The 23,069-nt window shown below is 41.1% G+C and overlaps 3 protein-coding genes and 1 long non-coding RNA gene across 4 annotated transcripts; 1 reads left to right on the top strand and 3 right to left on the bottom strand.

Annotated features, from left to right (window-relative positions):
• Positions 1–1,218: 1,218 nt before the first annotated feature.
• Positions 1,219–1,938, bottom strand: LOC139782935 (uncharacterized). Its single transcript, XM_071722021.1, has one exon. The coding sequence runs from the start codon at positions 1,936–1,938 to the stop codon at positions 1,219–1,221; it is 720 nt and encodes a 239-aa protein (XP_071578122.1).
• Positions 1,939–1,981: 43 nt separating this feature from the next.
• Positions 1,982–2,512, bottom strand: LOC139782936 (uncharacterized). Its single transcript, XM_071722022.1, has one exon. The coding sequence runs from the start codon at positions 2,510–2,512 to the stop codon at positions 1,982–1,984; it is 531 nt and encodes a 176-aa protein (XP_071578123.1).
• A 2,918-nt stretch (positions 2,513–5,430) lies between these two features.
• On the bottom strand, positions 5,431–6,271 carry LOC139782944 (uncharacterized). Its single transcript, XR_011721065.1, has 2 exons — positions 5,618–6,271; positions 5,431–5,521 (listed from the first exon to the last, which is right to left on the bottom strand). It is a non-coding gene; the product is annotated as an uncharacterized lncRNA (long non-coding RNA).
• Positions 6,272–19,588: 13,317 nt separating this feature from the next.
• LOC139782937 (uncharacterized) lies at positions 19,589–22,308 on the top strand. The gene is made up of 4 exons (XM_071722023.1): positions 19,589–21,062; positions 21,166–21,317; positions 21,432–21,881; positions 21,967–22,308. Exons 1-4 carry the CDS (start codon positions 19,589–19,591, stop codon positions 22,306–22,308), a joined length of 2,418 nt encoding a protein of 805 aa, XP_071578124.1.
• The last annotated feature ends 761 nt before the right edge of the window (positions 22,309–23,069 follow it).

Consider the following 23,069-nt stretch of genomic DNA (forward strand, 5'->3'; position numbering starts at 1 on the left):
TATGCTATCATTTTGATCCCTTTCTCTTTAAAGGTTGTTAGAATCCGGTTTATCACAATCAACCACAGTAGCGGTGATACCACTCCTCCTTGCGGTGTGCCTCTTGTTGCCTTCTTACTAGTGTAGAGCTGTTTCCTATTTCAGAGGTAATAACTCTGCTTTCCATTATCCTTATCACCCACTCCGTGACCATATGCTCTACCCCCAATGTTTCTAAGGCCTCTTTTATAGATTCAGTTTTGACGTTATTGAAAGCTCCCTCTATGTCCAGAAATGCAGCCAAGGTGTATTCCTTGTCCCTGAGGGATTTTTCAATTGTTCCGACAACCACGTGTAGTGCACTTTCAATTGATTTACCTCTGAGATAAGCATGTTGCATTTCGCACAGTTTTTCTATGTTTGTGGTCTCTTTTATATGCATGTCTATTAGTCTCTCTAGTGTCTTCAACAGAAACGACGATAAACTAATAGGCCTAAAATTTTTTGGCGTAGTGTGACTCGGTTTACCAGCCTTAGCTATAAACGTCACCCTTACCTCTCTCCATCTTCTCGGTATGTAGCCTAATTCAAGACATTCCACGAAGATTCTCTTTAGCATCCCAATGATGCTGCTCGGAGATTTTTGTAGCATAATAGGCAGTATCCCATCCAAACCCGCAGACTTGTACGGACCAAACGAATGCACCGCCCATAATATTCTCTCCTCTGTGATGATCTTTTCCACCCTCGTTTTTCTCTCCGCGGGGGTCACCAATTCCCCCTGTCTGTGGGAACCATCCTTTCTTACGTCTTTGTAATTGATGTTCCCACATCCAGGGAAATGTGTGCTCATAAGAAGATCCAGGGTCTCGCTGTTGGATTCAGTCCACGAGCCATTCGGCTTCATGATGTTGCTTGGGATCACTGGATCCTTTGATAACACCTTTCTGAGCCTTGCAGCCTCGCTACTATCCACAAGGGATTCACTAAACTCCTTAAACGATTCCCATTTTGCTTCTCTTATCTTATACTTAAACTCATTGAAACTGGTTTTATATATATCCCAGCTCTCTTTTATTTTGTCCCTTTTTGCATTGTTGTAGAGCTTCCTTGTTTCCGTCCTTAGTTGCCTGAGCTCCCCATTCCACCAGGGTTTGGTGGCCTTGCGTGAGCGGCTAACAGGGCAAGACTTTTTGAAAGCTCTCATTAATGCATCTCCTAGTTCATTAACTAAAATCTCTATTCCCTTGATTGATGGGTACTTTGACATTTGGACACTTGGTCCCCCATCCACGTGAGTTTACTAAACATTTCCCAATTCGTTCTTTTGGGGTTCCTAAAGGGCTTGCTAATTGGGACCGCGCGGTTTATTCTAAACAGGATTCTCCTATGATCTGAGAAGAATCGTTTTAAGGAGACCCTCCAGTCCTCAACTATCAACCCCTCCTCGCCTGTGGTCAAGGTCAGATCTATCGCCTCTTCTCTAACCTTGTTTACAAAAGTCGGTATATTGCTTCTATTGCAAATGGTCAGGTTATTTGTAAGAATGAAATCCATTATTGACTCACCACTCTCATTTATGTCCTTGCTTCCCCATTGGATGTGATGTCCATTGGCATCGCATCCTATCACCAGTTGTCTGCCCTGCTTCCTGGCTCCCAGTACCAGGTTTTGGACGGCCTCTGGTGATGGTTCAGCCTCATCGTATGGCATGTATGCGGAAGCCAAAAGAAGCTTCGTGTTCCCCTGGCTCTCGCAGGTTGCCACGGTCAGGTCATTTGTGCTATATTGTGTTAGTAGTGTGAGTTTTAGGGATCTCTTTGCCACTATACACGTTCTTTTCTTACCTGCAGTCTGAGAATGTAGCAGGGTATACTCTTTAGTCCTTAGTCCTCGAACCCTGTCCTTTGCAAGCCAAGGCTCTTGGACCAGGGCTACGTCCACATTCTCTTCAGTCATGAGCAGCATCAAATCTTCCGTGGCCGCCTTGCAGTGATTCAGATTAATCTGAACCACCCGAAGTCCTGGCCGTCTCGCTGCTCTTGTCATTTGGAAGCCTCGCTTTCAGCGTACCCAAGCCGAATTTGATGCTTCCTTTTGACTTCCTGAGAGATTCCATAGACTCGCCATCGATCGTCAAGACGAAGTCCTTTTCTTTGCCATTTTGGCTCTTAGCCGATGAGATGATCCTCCAGCTTTGAGTCTTCAGGCCTTTATTTTGCTTTCCCAAAATCTTCACCACGGTATCGTCCCCTTCCGGAACCGGAGGTGGGATCCACAGTGAGATTTTCTTTCTCAGCGGCAGTTGCGACATCTGAATGACTTCGAGTTGGGCCCCCTGCCAGAGTTTGCCGCAGCTGCCGATGACTTGCGTTAGAAAGTCGCGTGACTTTCTGTTGCTGCATCCAACAACTTTGACTCCCTTCTGCCAGCCGGCCCCGTCGAAGTTGACCTCCTCGCAACCGTCGCTATCCAGCTCGGCTATGGCCAGCAGGATCCTTGACTCCACTTCCATCCACCTTTCGGCCGTCATCCTGCCATCCGGATCAGAGCGAACTATGATGGCAATCCGACATTCCTCGGGCGAATCGAAGCTTATCGAGGATTTGGCCCTTTTCGCTTGGCTTTCCTCTCCGTTGCCCGATCGCACCCTTTTTACCGTTTTCCTTTCAGAAGGTGGCTAATTGGATTTGTCCGGCTTTGGAGATTCCGCCGTAGCGTTGGACCTCTGTAGCCTTTTTGCCGGTCTAATCCTTGCTACCTCATTTTCTTCAGTGATCGTCTCCAATTTTTGTTGCTGATGTTCGGCTTCAAATTTGGAGACCTTTTTCTTATTCAGTTTGATGAGCTCCCTGTCCCTGGCGGTCAGTTCTTCATCCTTCTTGTTGCTCATCTTTTTCAGAAATGACAGGGCATTTCTGTAGGCTTTCCTAGCCTTTTGAGCTGCCGTCATTTCTTTCTTCTTGGACTTTGCTTCCTCCTGGCAAGCTATGTCAGCACAGATTAATAGACAGATAGCCAATGGCCCCTCAAAAGTCGAGACCACCATTTCCGTGACTTGATTACCAACACACTTTGCCCCTTACCGACACACTTTGCCCCTAGGATTGAGTCCGGACTAAATCACATTACAGGCTTTGCCCCTGGTGCGAGTCCGAACTAAATATACCCGATTTTACCTACAGACTTTGCCCCTGGTGCGAATCCGGACTAAATATATCCGATTTTATCTACAGACTGAGACTTTGCCCCTGATGCGAGCGTGCGAGTCCGGACTAAATATATATCCAATTTTAGAGTTGGAAACTTATTTTTTTTTGTTTCGGCCGAAATCGAAACTGAAAACCGAAACTTTTGAAGGAGTTTTACAAAAGCGATATAATTTTAAAAAATCGTTGGGAATTATTTATGTATCTACTCTTTTTATTAAATATCACTGAAATATAAATATAATATTATTTGTCAAATATTATAACAATATAAAACATTATAATATTGCATCCCCAACTTTAAAAATTATAAAATTACATAAGTATTATTCAGATCACATAAAAGTTTGTACTTGAGATGTTTTTACTTAAACTTAGATAATAATTAACTTTAGTAATCAGTAATTGAACTCAAACAATTTTATATTATAATAAAAATAAAAATTTCTGAACAAGATTCGGATCAGAACAAGAACCGAATTCGAACAAGATCCGGATATCCGCGGATTTTTGCTTAAATAAAATATTTTATCTTGGATCTATTTCTATCTCGGACATATCTTGATAAACGGATAATTGTCATCACTAGCGGTCTGAAAATATCGAGATTTTCTTTTCCACCGGTTCTCGAACCCGGTTTTTATATTATGGCGCATGGAATAAAAATTATTTATATTTTGTTAATATTATGTTTTATAATTATATATTTTTATATATTAATAAACATTTTTTTCTGTACTTAATTGTACAGACCACATATATTAGTGACATATAAAAATTACAGTTAAAAAATATTTATTTAAATTATTTATTGTCTTAGTTATTGGTTCTCATTCTTAATATATATACGATCAAAATTAACATTTTGATTATCTTTATATATACATGTACAGTTATATACATATATGTTATATGTCAGCCATATAATAAAATTGTAATTATTTATTAATTATGTTTTATTTATTATAATCATATAATATATACAGAAATGATAGCCAAATTTGGACAACGGATTCATGTTCAGCTAGTAAAAATACATCGGAAATGACTATTCACACTCGTGTTGCAAAGAAAGTCAAATTTTGTCGGACAGTATATATTAAGTAGAAAAAAGAGATATTTTCAAACTGTTTTATCTCGAAAACAAAAAATTATATCCACACGAAATAAAACGCATTTTAAGGGCTTATATATGAGTAGACCGCAAGAAAAAAAGGTGAAATTTGGGAATTTTTATCTTGGAAACAATTAATTCGATTCGATCCGGGTTTTTTTTATTTAAAAGTATCTACTTTGAGGCACGTTCACAAATTTTTTTAAGGGAATTTATTCCCTCGGAGCGCTGTTCTCGTGGCCGGCGTAAAATGTGACACGGTTCACGGTTCCCAGAATATCTCGAGAACGGCTGGACCGATTTGCTTCAAATTTATACACAATATTTTACGAAAGTTTTTCTCGTTTCCATCGGGAGATTTTTTTTGTACTCAACTAGTTTTTTTTATAAGATTATAAAGGTCGAAAATTTGGGTCGAAAAATGAATGTGACCTTTATAGTCTGATAAAAAAAACTAGTTAAGTAAAAAAAAATCTCCCGATGGAAACGAGAAAAACTATCGTAAAATATTGTGTATAAATTTGAAGCAAATCGGTCCAGCCGTTCTCGAGATATTCTGGGAACCGTGAACCGTGTCACATTTTACGCCGGCCACGAGAACAGCGCTCCGAGGGAATGAATTCCCTTAAAAAAATTTGTGAACGTGCCTCAATGTAGATACTTTTAAATAAAAAATACCCGGATCAAATCGAATTAATAGTTTTCAAGATAAAAATCGAATTAATAGTTTTCAAGATAAAAATTCCCGAATTTCACCTTTTTTTCTTGCGGTCTATACTCATATGTCTCATATGTAACCCCTTAAAGCTAAAAGTTGGCATTTTTATGTGGCATAAATTAAATTTAGAAAAAAATGCTACCGGTGCTAAGTCTTAAGAAATTCAAAAACGTCGTTTTTGGCCTCTGACGCCATTTTTCTCAAAATTGTGACATGATAGCCAAGGCTGACAATACGGATTCAGAAGGTTTTGTCGGACAGTGTAATTATTATAATAAAAGTATGTTTTCGATACAATATATTTATTTTATTTTTTACACTCTTTATTTATAATTAAAAATAAAAACGGGGCCTGTCGTTTCAGGCCTCGTATTCCCGCGCCCTCGTCCTCTCCATCCCCCTCTCCAGCCTCCTCTATTCCAGTCTCTTTCTCTCCAGCCTCCTTCTCTCCAGCCTCCTCTTCTCCATGTTCTTCCTCTTCCTCTATATGGACCATAATACCTACACAGAAAATGCAAAATCAAAGCAATAAATAAATGCACAATTAAATAGAAATGATTTTAGAACTTTATAATTAAATTAACAAATATAACGTACCTATTTCTTTCTTTTATGTTTTTTCCTCGTCTTTTCTTTTTTTTTGTGTTTCTTCCTCATTTTCTTTATCCTCGTCATCCTCATTGTCATCTACGTTCATGTTTTCCCCCTGGCTTTTTTGATTTTGTTTTTCCATCTCCCTCTGTTTTTGTTCCTCTTCTTTTTTTTCTCCATTAGCCTTCTAATTCATAAGTAAATCAGTAATAAATAAAATCGCGAACCGTTTTGTTGCCTAACTAATGCACGCTATTTGTAAGGGTGGAATATCAGACTATGCGCGAATTCGTAATTCGCGATTCGTGATTCGTATATTCGTGATTAGTGTGGAGGGAAAATTCGTCGATTATTCGATGAATTTTCGACGAATTTTCCCTCCACACTATTCACGAATATACGAATCGTGAATTACGAATTCGTGCCATAGTCTGGTTCCCTTACCTATGCTAGAACTAAACATCACAGACGCGTGCTACTTAGATATTTACTATGATTTTTTACAATGTACAAAACAATTACGCAATTACGATAACCTGACGTTTGAGCTATCAAAATACGATTTAGGCTGTGGTCCACTTAACGCTACAAATTCTTCGAACTGGGGTACTTTCCGATTCACGCATGATGCGCATGATGCATCATTCATCCTTGTTTAACATTCGGTGTACAACAAGGATAAATGATGCATCATGCGCATCATGCGTGAATCGGAAAATACCCCTGTTCTTCTCCTTTTTTTGGAATTAAAAGGAAGATGAAGAAGAACGTTCCGAAGGATTTGCAGCATTAAGTAAATGGACTGCACCCTTATGATATCCTTGTGCTGACAATAATCTCGCAGTACGAAGTGAGCACAATGAAAGAATCAACATTGCGGAAAAGAGGCAACGATTCTATTCGATTCGATAGATTTAACACGGCTTTTTTAAGAATGGAAATCTATAAAAATCTAATCTAAAAATAAAGAATAACAATATTCTAACTTTTCCTTTCTATCCGCTTCTTCCTTTTCTTGCTTCTTCCTCTCTATTCTTCTATCTTCCGCTTTCTTTCTCTCTAGACTCTTCCTCAGATCTTCTTGCCGATCCTTTTCTTGACTTTTCTTCATTTCCGCTTTCTTCGTTTCTTCTATTGCGACTTGCGTGAACTCTAAACGCAAGGCAAGCGACCACGAGAACCGAGCAGAGCCGAACAGAGCCGAACAGAGCCGAGCAGAGCCAAGACGCGAGAGGAGCGCGGAGCGAGAAACGTGCTAGGCTAATTTTGCAGCGATGCCAGATTTCAGCAGTGAATGCAGTGATGTCAGATGCTCGACCCTCGGTCGGCCGCGAGCCGGCGAGAATCGTGCTAGGCTTCTTTCTCGGCGCTCGCGGTCGCGCGCGCGCGCACCTAGGTCTTGTCGTACTTATTAATTACTGATGATATTTATTGATATTATATATATATATATAAAGTAGGAAAATTATTTGACAATCATTAAAATTATTCGCATATTTTCTAACAACTTTAGGAAAGTTAACGATTTGCTCATAAAAAAATAAGAAATTATTTTTAAATTACAAAATATGTTTTCTTTATTATTATTATATAATAACAATACATTGTTATTATATAATAAACCAGGACTCGAACTTTTGAGACCTTCAGCATTCTACCCGATCGTCTTACTCGCTCATCCACGTTTACTATTAGAAAATTGCTTCTACCGCGACCGGCTCGATAGATTACGCACATGGAAACTTTAAGCAATTTTATTTCATTAATTATTTGACATTGGCACAAGTTACTATGTCTTGTAAAATACATATAGTAAAATTAAAGGACAAATTTTTGCAATAACAGTTCTGTGTATTTCACTTTTAGATTACCAATAGATTACGTACATATTGTTGCTCAACGGAAACCACGAAAAGGTGGTGGTCTTGTCCGTCATGAGATAATGTAAAAAATTTTTTTTTTTTAACATTGCAATAATTTTAATATGTATAAATTAAAAAATATATAAGTAGATAAAGCTCGTATGTCTTAGATAAAACAAGGACAAGAGCCAATAACCAAACAACAGGATTTTAAATAATGCAGTTTAATATTCCGTCAAAATAACTGGAACGTTTCGTGCTTTACAGAGACTTTTTCAATCAATCAAATAAATCCCTCTAATTAACTGTAATATATACATCATAATAATCCCGTTACATAACAAATCCGTCGAGAGATGAAATAAATTATAAGGAAGTTTAAGATTAACATTAATTAATAATTATAGCATTTTTATTATGGAATTTATCCTCTCTATTGATTTAAATCATAGCGGTCGTTTTTACTTTCTTAATATTAATAATTATAGTATACAAATTACATGGAGTTATTAAGAAGCCACATCAAGTTGAAAGCTCAAAAAACCGATTAACAAATAGTCGAAATGTATGCGCGGTCAAACTATAAATTTAATTAAAGAGTTGTTAACAATTAAAACTTTAAAAATAATTATTCGTTTAATGGCGAGAAAAATCGTGTTAGAAGGCTGAAAAATGTGGAGCGAACGGCTTTAATCAATGCGTGTCAAAAAATTTTCCGAAATCAAGCTATGTAATAGTCAAGTAGTAAAAATATTTCCATCAGAGTAATAATAATAGTAATAGGACTCTAAGATTTAAAATCAATTTAATATATAAGAACGCCATCAAGTCCGAGCTAGGATCTAAGTAGCAAATAATTTCCGTGTAAATTTTCAATACTATTATCGATACTATTACGAATTATCGGTCTTGAAACACAGCTTCTTCGTTAGAACAGTAAATTTCCTTAAATAAATCGCAAATCGATTTAATTTTTGATGCTGATACAAATCGTATCTAACATCCCCCTTCCCCCGAATATTACTGTAACAGAATTAATCGAGCGATAGATTTTACGCGAACGGCAATGATCGAAAAAAAAAAACACGGTTTGAATAGCGCAATTATCGCGAGCAGCGAAAGCGTGAGCTTCAACAAAGGATATGTATTCAGTACGGAATCGTACAATTAGAATACGGAATCATATTTGTAATCGCACCGAGAAAAGACTTAGATCGAGTGCAACCTGCGCGCGGAAGTCCGACGTTTTATTGTCGCGACATTTCTCGAACTCCGGACCCGGGGCAACGAACCGAAAAGTTCGCAGGGTTAATCAACTGTCGACAGCCCGAGAAAACGGCAATTTTGACTAATGTCAACGGCTCAGCTGATCTCGGGGTCGACAGCCGATCAGCTGTTTTCGCCGACGTCTTTCGCTTCACCCTGAGTGTTTACTTCACACATTGAGGCCTCGAGGCACAGGGAAGAGCCGCCACAGGCAAAAACAAGCCACGTTTTCAACCCCTATTTTCAAGGAATATGCCGTTTATTCCCGGAACGAAATATCTACTACATTTAATATTACGAAACAGAAATTATTTATTAATATCCGAAGCGAAAAATTTATTACTAATTTATTTCACGCGGTGTAATAGATTTGATTCCGAACACAGAGTCTTAAAGTTCACCATAATAAAATATCAAACATAATGATTACATTAAGATGATTTGCCACAACGCTACTGTATTGCTGACGTATTATTTAAAAATGCATTGTGCAAATATTTTTCTATATGTAATGAAAAGACTACATTTCTACATGTATTCGAAATATATGATGTTTACACATAATTGCAGCATTTTAAGTTTCATTCAGATTTCTCGTCACACTTTTGTAAATGTTTTCCTATCGGAGTATTTGTTTAACAACATACATTTATTTATATTAGAGTAACAATATGTACACATAAAAAATAAATAAAAATTTTATTGATTTATTTATATCTTGTAGTGTCAAATAATATTTTCTTGCAATCATTATTAAATAGTATTATTATACACAAGCCGACAAATTTCGATTTTTTTCACCCTCAGATTTCAATAGTTGTTTCCGAATGATTTTGACGTGCTGAAATTGAATTTGTTTCCCGAATTGCTCTATCACGTCAGGTTTCGGAGCCAAAAAGACCATTTTTCGGCTTTTTTTTAGGTTGAAATAACTGTAAAACGATATGTGTTAGGCTATGTTCTCGACAAATTCGAATTCTGCAGGAAAAAATTTATAGAAACCATACGTTATACCTAAAGATTGATTTAAAAAATGTCATCTCCAGGACGCTTCAATCCGCGCGCGAGTTGCTGTCCCGTTGCGAGCCACTACGAATGGCTCGAGGTATCTTCAGCGTGAAATCTTGAATTCGTTGCTCTTTCTAAGGCAGATTAAAGTAGCATCATTAAAAAAAATCAATACTTTTTCCAAGCGTAAAACAGGCTTCTTGAATTTCTAAATTGTACAAAATACAGATTACTTTGAAAATTTTACTAATTTTTTCACATACATTTAATACGTTTTATTATAATTATTTTTCATCTTTCATAAAAGAGTGATTAGGATACCTCGAGCCATTCGTCAATCTGTGTGTTGTTGTTATTTGATTAATGAAATAAAATTTATTTACGCAACGTGTTGAAAATGCGTGATGTTTTTTTGTGTATATAAACTACATTTATGCTTAAACAGGTAATGAAAATTTAAGACTTAAGTGGTCCCCGGCATCAATTCAAAAAGCAGGATTATGCGCAGATCACTTTAATAAACACGATTTTAAAAGCCGTACAAGGTTGCATATTGGAAGAAACCCTATACCATGGATCCCAAAGGATACTGGGATTTCTCCTGTCGAGGATAATGGTGAAAATACAACAGAGGAAACCATAACTATTGAAGAAAATGTACAAGAAAATATCGTTGACCATACAGATGATCGAGAATACACTCCGATGGAAGTCGATACTCACACCGACTTTCAAGTAGAGATTGCGGAGACCACCAAGAATACAAATGAAGAAATCGCTACAAGAACAATGACGACACATAGGAAATGTTATCCTTCTGGAAAAGAACTTTTCTGCAATTTTGGAGATAAATTCGCAGACGACGATGAATGGCTCAATAATGGAAATCCATTGCCATTATTTCATGATAATTACTCTCAGGGAGAAGTAGAAATGACAGCGAACACTCAGAAAAACCGAAAAAAAACGGCAAAAGAAGTCAGCCCCCAAAGAAATGTATACTAAAGATGAAATCTCTGAAATCGAAAAATTAAAGAAAGAAAATTTGAGATTGAAAACGCTTCTTATGGAAAAGAAAAGAAAACAAAAAAATACCACTGCTATGTTAAAACGTCGTCATACTGAAGCTCTAAAAAAGAACATTTGCAAACACAGTGTCAATGAATTTTTGGATGGAAAGAAGTGTCGAAAACCACTTGCGAGAACTATGATAAAACTTCAACTGCACAAGGGGAAATCAGAATATACGAAAGAAGAAAAAGATCTTGCGAAACACATGTTTTATTATTCCGCAAGTGGATATTCGCGAATTAGAAAGGCTGGATTAAATCTCCCGTCAGAATCTTCCGTCAGAAATTGGATTTCTGAAACAGAAATTCGACCAGGATTCTGTGATAATATATTTTCAAAAATTGAAGAAAATATTTCCAAACTATCACCTTCTCAGACAGCTTGTTGTTTAAAATTCGATGAAATGTCGATAAAAAAATTTTAAGAATACAGCATAAAATATGACCTCATTGAAGGATTAGCAGATCTCGGACCCCTGGGACGAAGCAATGAACCAGCGGTACATGTTTTACTATTTTGTCTTGATAGTATTAACGCGGAAAATCCTTGGCGACAAATAGTAGCGTACTTTTTGACAGGAAAAAATTCAACGCACAAGGAGATTGTTCAACTCACCGAGATATGTTTAGAAAAATTAAAAAATGTAGGGGCAAATGTACAATTGATTACATGTGACCAAGGTGGACCAAATAGAAAAGCTTTCGGTCAATGGAAAATTTCACCAGAAGAACCGTTTTTTTCATTGAACAATGAAACTTATTTTGCTTCCTTTGATTGGCCCCATCTTATCAAGCGATTGATTAGCCAATTGAGATCGCATAAATATATTTATATTAATGGAGAAGTAATTATGTCTTTTCATGACTTATTTGCAACGTGGCAATTTGACAAACAGTTAAGTACTTCAAATTTATTGAATCACATAACTTACACGCACTTTTATCCAAACAATTTTGAAGCCATGAATGTCAAAAGAGCTTTTCAAATGTTAAGTGCAAGATTCGCTGCAGCAATATCGACAGCAGGCCAAAGTAATGTATTGAAAAGTACTTCATGGAAAGCATCCGCGGATTTTGCTTACAAAATGAATAAAGTAATAGATGCTATGAATGTATATCGTTTAAATAATTTGAAAGGAGAAAAGGGACCGTTATCAGATGATAATACAATAGTTGAAGAGATATTAACGTCTTTTATTGAATGGTGTTCAAACTGGAGTACTTCTCCCAACAAGATAACCAGACCTCCGTGCTTTGATGGAATGATTACAACTGTACGAGCAATTTTATTAATGTATCGTTCTATCAAACAAAAGTATCCAGACTTCAAACTCGCCACTGCACTGTGCAACCAGGATTCCGTAGAGCATACATTCGGAAAAGTTAGAGGACGCGGAGGATTCAACCGTAATCCCACTGCGAGAATGGTACGGTTAACGTTACGCCATATTTTATCAAGCGGATATATTTATGGAAGCAACAGAGGCAATGTAATTTGTCCAGAAACTTCTTCGTTAACGGATGGTACGTCGATAGTCCGTGAAATAGAAACTAATACTGTCCCATTACAAGAAGAACTTACTTTTCCAATTGAAATAGATATTGACGACGGTAATGATGATCTCATTGCGACAGCTTTTGAAGAAATTACTAGGTATTCAGAACAGAACTCCGACAATCCAGTAATGAATACGATCGACGAGAACAACTTCAATTCACCAGGGACATATGAAGGAAATGCAATTGCATATTTTGCAGGGTACATTGCTCGCTACGGTTGCGAAAAAACTAAGTGTGACAGCTGCCGTGAAACAAATATGAAAACACCGATGGAAGGATTAAACGATAATGAGATCTATATTCAGCTACGTGAATATGAACACGAAGACGAAGAAGGACCTGAAGTTGAATGGCTATCAAGACCAACGGATACATTTTTGAATATTGTCGCTCTTCAACTTAAAGCATTGAACTCATGCTACGAAAAGTATTGGCATTTTAAAGATGTGAAGAAAAAATTTCTTGAAATTTGTATAAAACACGTCCAGCATGCAGATGAACATTGGTTTGACCAGAACAACGAGTGTTATCTACATAGAATGCAAATGTTAGACTTTATGTTAAGAGTCAAAATATATGCAATTGCAAAAAAAAATAACACTGGAGGAAGCGAAGGAATAAATACAGCAGCTAGAAAATCAAAAGAAATTAAGACAAAATGTCAAAAACTGAGAAATATAAAACATATGTAAAATATATTATGTCCCAACTTATGACTCAAACTATTTTCCACTTAAATTAATTTTTACATTTTAAGCATAAAGACGACCGTCGTAATAAGCAATGTTAAAATGCATTCTGCGCTCGCCGCAGTGACTACTGTCAAAATGCATTCTGCGCTCGCCGCAGTGACTATTGTCAAAATGCATTCTGCGCTCGCCGCAGTGACTACTGTCAAAATGCATTCTGCGCTCGCCGCAGTGACTATTGTCAAAATGCATTCTGCGCTCGCCGCAGTGACTACTGTCAAAATGCATTCTGCGCTCGCCGCAGTGACTATTGTCAAAAAGCATTCTGCGCTCGCCGCAGTAACTATATTGTCAAAATGCATTCTGCGCTCGCTGCAGTGACTATTGTCAAAATGCATTCTGCGCTCGCCGCAGTAACTATATTGTCAAAATGCATTCTGCGCTCGCCGCAGTGACTACTGTCAAAATGCATTCTGCGCTCGCCGCAGTAACTATATTGTCAAAATGCATTCTGCGCTCGCCGCAGTGACTATTGTCAAAAAGCATTCTGCGCTCGCCGCAGTAACTATATTGTCAAAATGCATTCTGCGCTCGCTGCAGTGACTATTGTCAAAATGCATTCTGCGCTCGCCGCAGTAACTATATTGTCAAAATGCATTCTGCGCTCGCCGCAGTGACTACTGTCAAAATGCATTCTGCGCTCGCCGCAGTAACTATATTGTCAAAATGCATTCTGCGCTCGCCGCAGTGACTACTGTCAAAATGCATTCTGCGCTTAGCGCTGTTTATAATGTGCAAATAAAATATACGCTCGCTCATCTATCTGCATTAGTGTCATCTTGTGCACTGTGTTCATATAAGAATTCGTGCAAATGGAGTAAATTGCTACCTATATGTGCAGATGGGTGCATTTATATCTTACCGTTTAGAGTACAAAATATATATTCTCTAATGGGTAGATGTGATTGCAACCCGTCTGTAATACAACAGCGTGTTTATAATCCGGTAAGTAAATTAATAGCAAATTGTTGCCAATTTGCCATTAAACTCACTTACAAAGAACCTTGCTCATTTTTATAAACGTTTTAGGCTCCTCGCGTCTAGTAACGAGACTTAAAATGAAAGATTATTGTTACAGAATCGAAATATTTCTGTATAAACATAATCCTTTATTGTAAGTTAATACCGTTCAGAGATACACTTTTTGAAAAATTAGAAACTATATATAAATTAAAAATGTCTTTGTAACATATTCTTTGCAGTGTGTGTGGAGATGGGTATAGAGTATCGGTATTGTTAAATTGATTATCAATTTAATTATGTGATTGTACGTTTCAGTTTCAGACTGCGTTTCAAGATTGAAAGTACGGCGCGTGTAGTTGACGAAGCGAAAGAATATACTTTTAAAATTCACACGAAAAATTGTTACTATATAGACGAACAAAATTCAGCCTGACCGTATTTGGCAGTTTAATTTGATGAAAATATTAATTTTATGAAATTACCAGGGAAGTTACATAAAAGTTTATTTAAAATTTTAATTGATATACAAACATGAAACTTTCCTACACAGTATAAATAATAAATATAATTAATAGAATAAGTTTATTAAAGAAGCATCGCGAATTAAAATATTTATCCTTTATTTGTTTTTAAAAGAAATTTCTTATGTCATTTATGATAAAAAATAATATATAATTGATGCATGATTATTAACACAGAGATTAACACAGAATCTATTGCGTCAAAAAGTTGCAATTATATACATATACCATTCAGAATCTATGAATTATTTTTTAATTATGTATTCGAAGTTAAGGGTTTATTTTTAATAACCGCAATATTAATCGGATGGCAAAGTTAATTAAAAATAGCGGATATTAAAAATAAAAATGATAGAATTTTCACTTTTGATATCCGGCCGCTATATGGCTCCAACATTTTGAATTTATCAACTGAATTTAACATTAGATTAATTAGCAACCTAAAAAACTCTTAAGTTTGAATAACAAAAAAAATTTCATATAGTTTCTTAATTAATGGTCTATGTAAGTCGCAACTTTGATGCAATAGACTCTATGTTATAATCATCAATATCTTTTTAACTATAATTGATATAACAAATTTCTAAGGGCTGAAAGTCCTAACAATTAACATACTTAATTTTGATTGCAATATAACTTCTCTAACACGTCACGCGGAGTTCTCGGCTTAGAGATCAGTGCTCTGATTCTATAACAATTAACAACAATTCGTTATCATTATATTGTTGTTGCGCAGCTTTTTTATCATATATTATATCTGCACAACGATAATATAACGATGATAACGAAACTGTAGTTATAAGAGTTACAGAAAATAGCTTTAACGACGCGACTTATCGACTGTTACCGAAACGACTGTTACCGCGGCGCGACTTCGTCCGAAAATGACCCGCTTTATCTTAAGAGTAGTTACTGCATTGGCCGCTACACGGTATGGCGCTGAAACCAGTGAGAAATGCTGGTCTCGTCTCAACCCGGACCTTTGGCTATCTGTCTATTAATCTGTGATGTCAGCCTCTGAGTCGAGAAGATCCCTCTCGACGTCGGAGTCCATATAGTCAACACCGCCACCTTTAAGCGATTGCTCGTCATCGGTCGCTCCGTCGATCTGTACTTTCTCCAGCCGAGATGAGATACTCCCCGGACCCCCCCCCCCCCGCCTGCAGGAGTATCAATCTCCATTGTCCCACTTGACGCTTGTGGAGTGGTTCCGACAGCCAAGTGTCCAACTGTCGGCTCCGAATCGAGCAATATTGCCCCCCCCCCAGAATCCGATCGGAGCTCAGCCACTTCCGAGGAAGTGGAAGGATTTCCCATTTCTGGGTTACCTCCTGGGGTAAATCTATTTATACTGCTCTCTTCCATCATGGTTTTGGGTTTTGATTCCCTTGTCCGCGATCGCTTATTCCGCCCAGAGACAGAGTCTCTGATTGTTATTCACGACTATCCAGAGGGATAGACTCTCCCTGGACGTTCCACTATCTGCAACCTGTGGACGCGCCCGGTAGCATGGGAAAACTGCTCTTCACTTTTAAAAGTGTCCCGGGGATATTTTGAATTAAGGATATAAACTAAATTTAAACGATAGATTCCTTTATTGTAAACATTAAGTAATGCATCTAATGCATTTTGCGAGCGCTAGAAGCGTTTTATGATATTTTACCTGAAATTCTTGAAAAAAGGAAAATTATTATTTTGCGTTATTAACGTATCATTTACGGTCAGTATACTTACCGTTACTTACCTGATGAATCCTGGAGAGTCCTACAGCCGATGCGATAAACCTAAAAAATAAAAAGAGAAATTAATTAATGTATGCATGAATGAATGTACATACGTGTTTAGATTGTGGGGTGCTACTTACAATCTCAGCCCCACGATTTATCTTATGATTTAGTGACGTCTGAGGTGAATTTGTGAATTTATTTTTTATTTCTTTGGGGGCCCCGCGAGATGCGGGGCGACGTGCGAAGCACGTGTGCAAGGCGCTCGGAGGGTTATGTCTCCGGATACGCTATGCAGGCAGAAGATTATTCTCCGAATAACTCCCTTAATAAGGATCGTCTCTGATGGCTGATCCTGGTGTAGCGCTTAGGGATTAAGCCCTTGCCCGGAGTCCTGGGCATCCGCTTCGGCGTATTTGGCAGCGGACTCGGTGGATCAAATACCACCAGTGAGGGTGGCAATAAAGAATCGGTCTGCGTCTGCTGGCACTTCTTCTTCGGCGAGGCTATCTTCTTCGGCGAGACTGACTTCTTCGGCGAGACTATCTTCGCCAGGCGATGTTTCCAAAAGCGTGGTGCCGGCAGGTCCGACAGGTCAAAAGGAATTAACTTCCACGCTCGGAAAGATTCTACTTTCCCTTCGAGACATGGTTGATACGTCTCCAGCGTTGGCTTGATAGAAGGCCGAGCCCTTGGAGCGGGCGGACTTGGCGCCGGCGCTTGCCCGTGGCCGGGACAGCCACGCTGCTTCCTCTTGCGTGGCAGCTTGCCGAGTATGCTGGTGTTGTTTGGAACCGAAGGCCCGGAGCTCTCTCTGTCACCAGAGGCCCGGGGCACACCCCGTTATGCAGAGGCCTAAAAAGCTCGCTCTGATTTAGAGGCCCACAAGGAGCTCGCTCTATAGTTCCGTAGGAACTGTTTTCCGACCTTACAATCTCGATTGATAGCCCGTTGAACAAAAAGGCGTCTCAACTCGAGAGAAGGCTCTGCAGTCCTCTCAGCGGGTGGTCTTTCTTAAAGCTCCCCAGCGTAATCTGGCTTGCGCGAAACTGCATGAGCGTTAGCCGCCTAGCGGCGGCGCGGCGAACTCGCTATCGCGTGCGGCGGCTCGGCCGTGCGGCGTGCCCGAGCGGCGGATCGTCAGGCGCGTAGCATCGCGGCGCGGTGCCCCGTGGCGCTATGATTCGGCCGCCACAAGATATTACTGTAATGAGCAGGGACAACCGTACTTATTGTATTGAGTGCATGAACATGCGTATATTGAGGAATGGACAGGAAATTGCATTAAGGATTAATTATGCGGGATTCATCATTTTGTTATTTTATATATTTGTTCAAAGTAAGATGAGTCATAAATAACATGTAGTCGCATGTCTCTTGGTAAATTTAATTAAATTCTGATTATTTGATGTAGCCGCAAGCTTTTAGCCGGCTATGTAATTTGATATACTTGTTTACGTCGAAAGGAAATTTCCGTTGAGCATGTTCAGACCAGTCGACTACATGATGGAGAGAGAAAGCGAGCAACCGAGTTGTGATTGGTTGTGAGCCCATGGGTGGGAATGCCAGCCCACCGAGAGTATAAAAGCTAGCCCGAGCAAACGCTCGAAGTCTTTCCTGATCTAGATTTTATGAGAGCCACATCGTTGGTCTTTCTTGATCGAAACTCTGCGGAGAACCGTGTTAGCTTGAATATCTTGCGATACGTGAAAAGGAAAGATTAGTTCGCATTGCGTGCTTCTAAACATTATTCCGATAACGTACTTATTAAGCGAGAGCTATATATAGTTCGGGATTGTACCCGGTTAACAGCCGTTAATAGTTGAAGGGATTACTTATCTCACTTTTCGTGTACCTTGTGCCGAAGTCAAATATATATTTTGTTATTGTTAAATCAATACAATTCTAAAAATTCATTTACATTTCCTATCCGATAATTTCAACATCTGAAACGCGAACCGAGTGCGAGTGCGTGCCCTTGTCAGACGACATCGTGCCCAAAAACGTAATGAGCCACGCAGCCTGAAGATAATATAACTGGAAGGAAGGAAGGAAGCTTCTCATCAAGGCGATTGAGAGCTCTAGCGTTCTGTGTGATTGCTTAAAACAGTGGCGACCATAATTCTTTAATCTCAAGTAAGTCCTACCTATCCAAGATCAAATGTTCGGTCACAGTACGACTTCCAACAATCTGACATTATCGTCGTCCCAGGTAGAATCCACTCCTTGATCAGCTCAAGCAGAGTTTTTTCCGTGCGGTCTTGCACTGGCACAATAAAAATTTTTTTATGCCACGTTCGTATCCACTGAAGATCCACTTTCCCTCGATTATTCGGCCACGATTATATTTTCTTTTGCCGATTTTTGCTTCGTCTATTTCGACGATTATATTGGGCCCTCCAAGTTTCGCTGAATTCTTTTCGGCCCAATATATGCAAACCTATTATATTTAACATATCAAATTCTATAAATATATATCTATTTAACATATATTTATTGTATTAAGTATATTAAATTATACTGTTTGAGATCGTAACGATTCGCAGAACAGAAGTGACTCATTTAGATTATCTTGCATGTCAGCGCACGCACGCATGTAAAAATGTTCGTCTAATATTTCGCCTTAAATTCGTCGTGGCGATGTTCAGTACAGCATGGATCTTCCTAGCATTCGCATTCTGGAAAGTTCGCCGACATCCGCTCGGCGAAAACAAAGTCAAGCAACCTAGCTAACACAAAAGAAAGATCAATGCTATAAACATTGCGGGTAAAAACATGCAACGATCCCTTGGGTCGTCACGTGAAAACGGTGACGTCCGCACGATAACGTAGGGCTCCGATGGCCAATCACCCTCCCGAAATTAGGGAAAATCTGCCTGGAGGGAGTTTCGCCTCGGAGGTGATAAAAGGACCGCCGCTACGCCGCGGGATCGATTTCGCTCGCAGATCACCCGCCTAGTTTTTCGATACGACCGCTTAGATAACTTCCGCTTTGCAATACGCACTCGCCGCTTTCGCCGTGCTAAATTCTGTGCGCGCTCACGGCACTCTGCCTGAAAGGAACTTTTGTAAATACTTGTACATATTTGTTTGGACATTATAAACTTTGTTTCGTATTTCTGACTCTTTATTTTACGTGCGCGTGCTTGTCCTCCTTGTGCTGTCTCTACCCGCGGCCTCCCGCACATTTCTGGTCCTTCGAGCCGGATCATCGCCGGCAACCGCGATCGGGAGTGCCTAAAACAGAAGACACCATGAGTCTGGACCAGAGCGCCATGCTAAACAGCCAACACGAACTCTTCGTACGCATCTCCAAAGCCGTCGACAATCTGAAAAAGATGGGTCAGGCGAACATCACCCTCTCTGCCATCGAGACTCGCATTCGCATCCTTGACGACCATTGGGCAAAGTTCGAGAGTCAGCATGACCTAGTTCGAGCCTGCTACAAGGACCGCTACGCTGAGAGTGAGTACGCCAAATCAGAATTACTCGACCAAGCCGAGAGTGCTTACGTGCTTCAGCGTAGCGTCCTGTCCGAACAGGCGAAACGCTTCAAGACCGCGTCGGCTTCCACGTCCTTCACGGCGTCAGAGCAGGGGAGCGAACGCGCTCCAAAGACCTCGTTGCCTCGCATTAACTTGCCGCATTTCTCGGGCGCGTATGAAGACTGGCCGTCGTTTTGTGACCTCTTTCAGTCGGTCATCGGTCAAAACTCAGCCATCTCAAGCGTCGAGCGTTTCCATTATCTTCGGTCGTGCTTAAAAGGTCCAGCTGAAAAATTAATTCGGTCGTTAAACGTAACCGGAGACAATTACGACGGCGCATGGGCGATCTTAGGCAAGCACTATGAGAACAAAAGGGAGTTGATACGCTCCAACTTCGCAATGTTCACCGCCGTCACGAAGATGAAGGGGGATACCGCCGAGGAACTTAGTCGAATCTTCAACGCCGTCACGACCGCTGTAAACGCGCAGGAGAGCATCGGCCGGCCTATCGAATCCCACGGGATGGACCTCTTCAACCACCTCGTAGTTGAGCTCTTTGATCCGCGTACGCGTCTCGAGTGGGAGTCCTCCATCTGTGATTCCGTCGATCCGCCTGATCACACTAAACTCACTGACTTTATGACTAAACGCATACTGACACTCAATGCCGCGAAACCGAAACCCGCATCTAAAGTCTCAGAGTCGTCACGATCCGCGAAAACTCACGTCGCAAAACACAGTCCCGACCCACAGTGCGCGTTGTGTAAGGGAAAGCACACTCTAATGACGTGCCACGAGTTCAAGGCCAAACCGGCCAGCGAGCGCAAATCTTTCGTAGAGACTAATCGGTTGTGCTATAACTGTCTCGGCAACCATCTGATCGCGAAGTGCCAATCGACAAAGACTTGCTTAACGTGCAAATCTCGACATCACACGATGCTCCACGAGGCTCAGGTTACCGCGCCGAAACCGGCAGAGCCGAAACCTGCAGAGGTCAGTGCACTATCCGCAGTGCGTCAAGCCGACGATAGCAAGGCAATTCTTCTGGCAACCGCGCGGGTGATGGTCGCCGATCGCTATGGAGAGCCACACGCCGTGAGAGTTCTCGTCGATCAGGGATCCGAGGTGTCGATCATCTCGGAATCTCTGGCTCAACAGCTCCGCCTTAAACGCTTCTACTCCGCCGTGTCAATTTTCGGGATCGGCGGCTCAAAATCGGGATCGACCCGCGGGGAAGGTGACAGTGAGCCTCACTTCCACCACGACCGGGTCTACAATCTCCGCCGTCGCGTTCGTTCTGCCGCGTCTCTCGTTATATCAGGGCTCGACTACGAGGCGCGCTCCAGCGTGGCCGCACATTCAGGGACTTCCTCTGGCCGACCCGCAGTTCCTGGATAACGATCCAGTCGAGATACTCCTCGGAGCGGAAGTCTGCTCCACCATCTTTGAAGACGGTATCCGCAAAGGCGGACCGCAAGCGCCCATCGCGCAAAAGACGGTCCTCGGTTGAATCCTCTCGGGGGGCTGTGGTGCAACAGAAGCGCACCGCAGTTCTCTTCAATGCACTGCCGACCACGAGCTAGTCGATCTAGTGCGTCGCTTTTGGGAGCAGGAAACCGACGTCTCCTCTCCCGCCGCTCTCACGCCCGAAGAGAAAGAATGCGAGGAGATCTTCGTGCGCACCCACGAACGTACGGCCACCGGACGGTACGTCGTGAGACTCCCGTTCAGGAAAACTCCAACGAGCCTGGCTGAAACTCGCAAGCCGGCGGAGCGCCTGCTGTCAACCATGGAGCGACGATGCAACCAGGACTCGCGATTCGGTGAACTCTACCGAGCCTTCATGCAGGAATACGAAGACCTGCAACATATGACGGAGGTGAGCAGTTCCGAAGACAACGCAACAGGAAAGTGTTACTTACCACATCACGGAGTATTCAAGGAGGCCAGCTCCACAACCAAGCTTAGAGTGGTGTTTAACGGGTCGCAGCGCACGAAGTCCGGTGAATCGCTGAACTCTCACTTGCACGTTGGAGCTAATCTCTTGCCCGCGCTCGCCGACGTGATCTCGCGTTGGCGCCGGTACCGCGTAGCACTCGTGTCGGACATTAAGCAAATGTATCGTCAAATCCTCGTGCATCCTAAAGACCGCAGATTCCAGACAATCTTATGGAGAGGTAAGGCGACCGAGCTACGTGACGTACGGCCTCGCGTGTTCGCCGTTTCTCGCGATCCGATCACTCATTCAGTTGGCCAACGACGAGAAGGCACGATATCCGCAGGGCGCCGTCGCACTGCTCGAAGATCGCTACGTCGACGATATCCAGACTGGGACGGACACAATACCCGGCGCGATCGCGTTACAGACTGAACTTCGCGAGCTCTGCATGGCGGGCGAGTTTCCGCTTCGGAAGTGGTCGTCGAATTGCGAGGAAGCCTTAGAGGGCATCCCCAGGGAACACCGTCTGTTACAAGAACCGCACTCTTAGCAGAGCGAAAGCCAGACCACGTTGGGTTGTGACCGGAACAACGAATGAAATCATAAAAATCTTTATTATAGCCACTTACTACTTGGTCTGAAATTACGGTCGCCACTGTATTTTCAGGCATCAATACAGAAAGCCTTGTTAACTGCGTTGCCCCGTCCTTCCTCTCAGCAAGATGGCTGCCGTCTTCTACGTCGCGGACGTGTTCAAGGCCGTCGGCCACGCCCTTGTTAAGCGAAGCGTAATATACGGATATACGGATAGGATATTCACTGGGGTCGCGAATCAATGCTCGTTTCGTTATTATAAACAAATAACAATTTATTAATACTGGTCGTACAGCAATCTCTACTCGCGGACGTATTCGCTCGATCGCGTGGAATTACGTCGAGTCCTCTCGAACCGCCGCTATCTTCGTATGCACGGATCGTAATGATCAATAAGCGCAATAGGATTTCCCGTATCACGCACTCACTGTCTCTACAATTATATTAATCACGCTACTGACGCTAGCGGATAACGGGATATGACTTCCGGATTTGATTATTAAGCGTAACCGTTGAACGTGTTAACGCACCGAAAGCTCGCGAAAGACTGTCCGGGAGGAACGGGTCGAGTTCTCCCACCTCAGACTCACGCATGCGCTGAGTCTGCATTTAAGGCGCGCAGCCATCACATTGGCTGTTCGTACCTCGGGGTGTAGATGGTACGATTCCATCTGCACTTCGCGCACCGAGTCGTTGTTGGGACTCGGCACCTAATCG

Source organism: Temnothorax nylanderi, unplaced genomic scaffold, assembly GCF_030848795.1.
Source record: "Temnothorax nylanderi isolate EJ_2023f unplaced genomic scaffold, tnyl_v1.0 TNYL_tig0454_pilon, whole genome shotgun sequence".
Taxonomy (NCBI): Eukaryota; Metazoa; Arthropoda; class Insecta; order Hymenoptera; family Formicidae; genus Temnothorax; species Temnothorax nylanderi.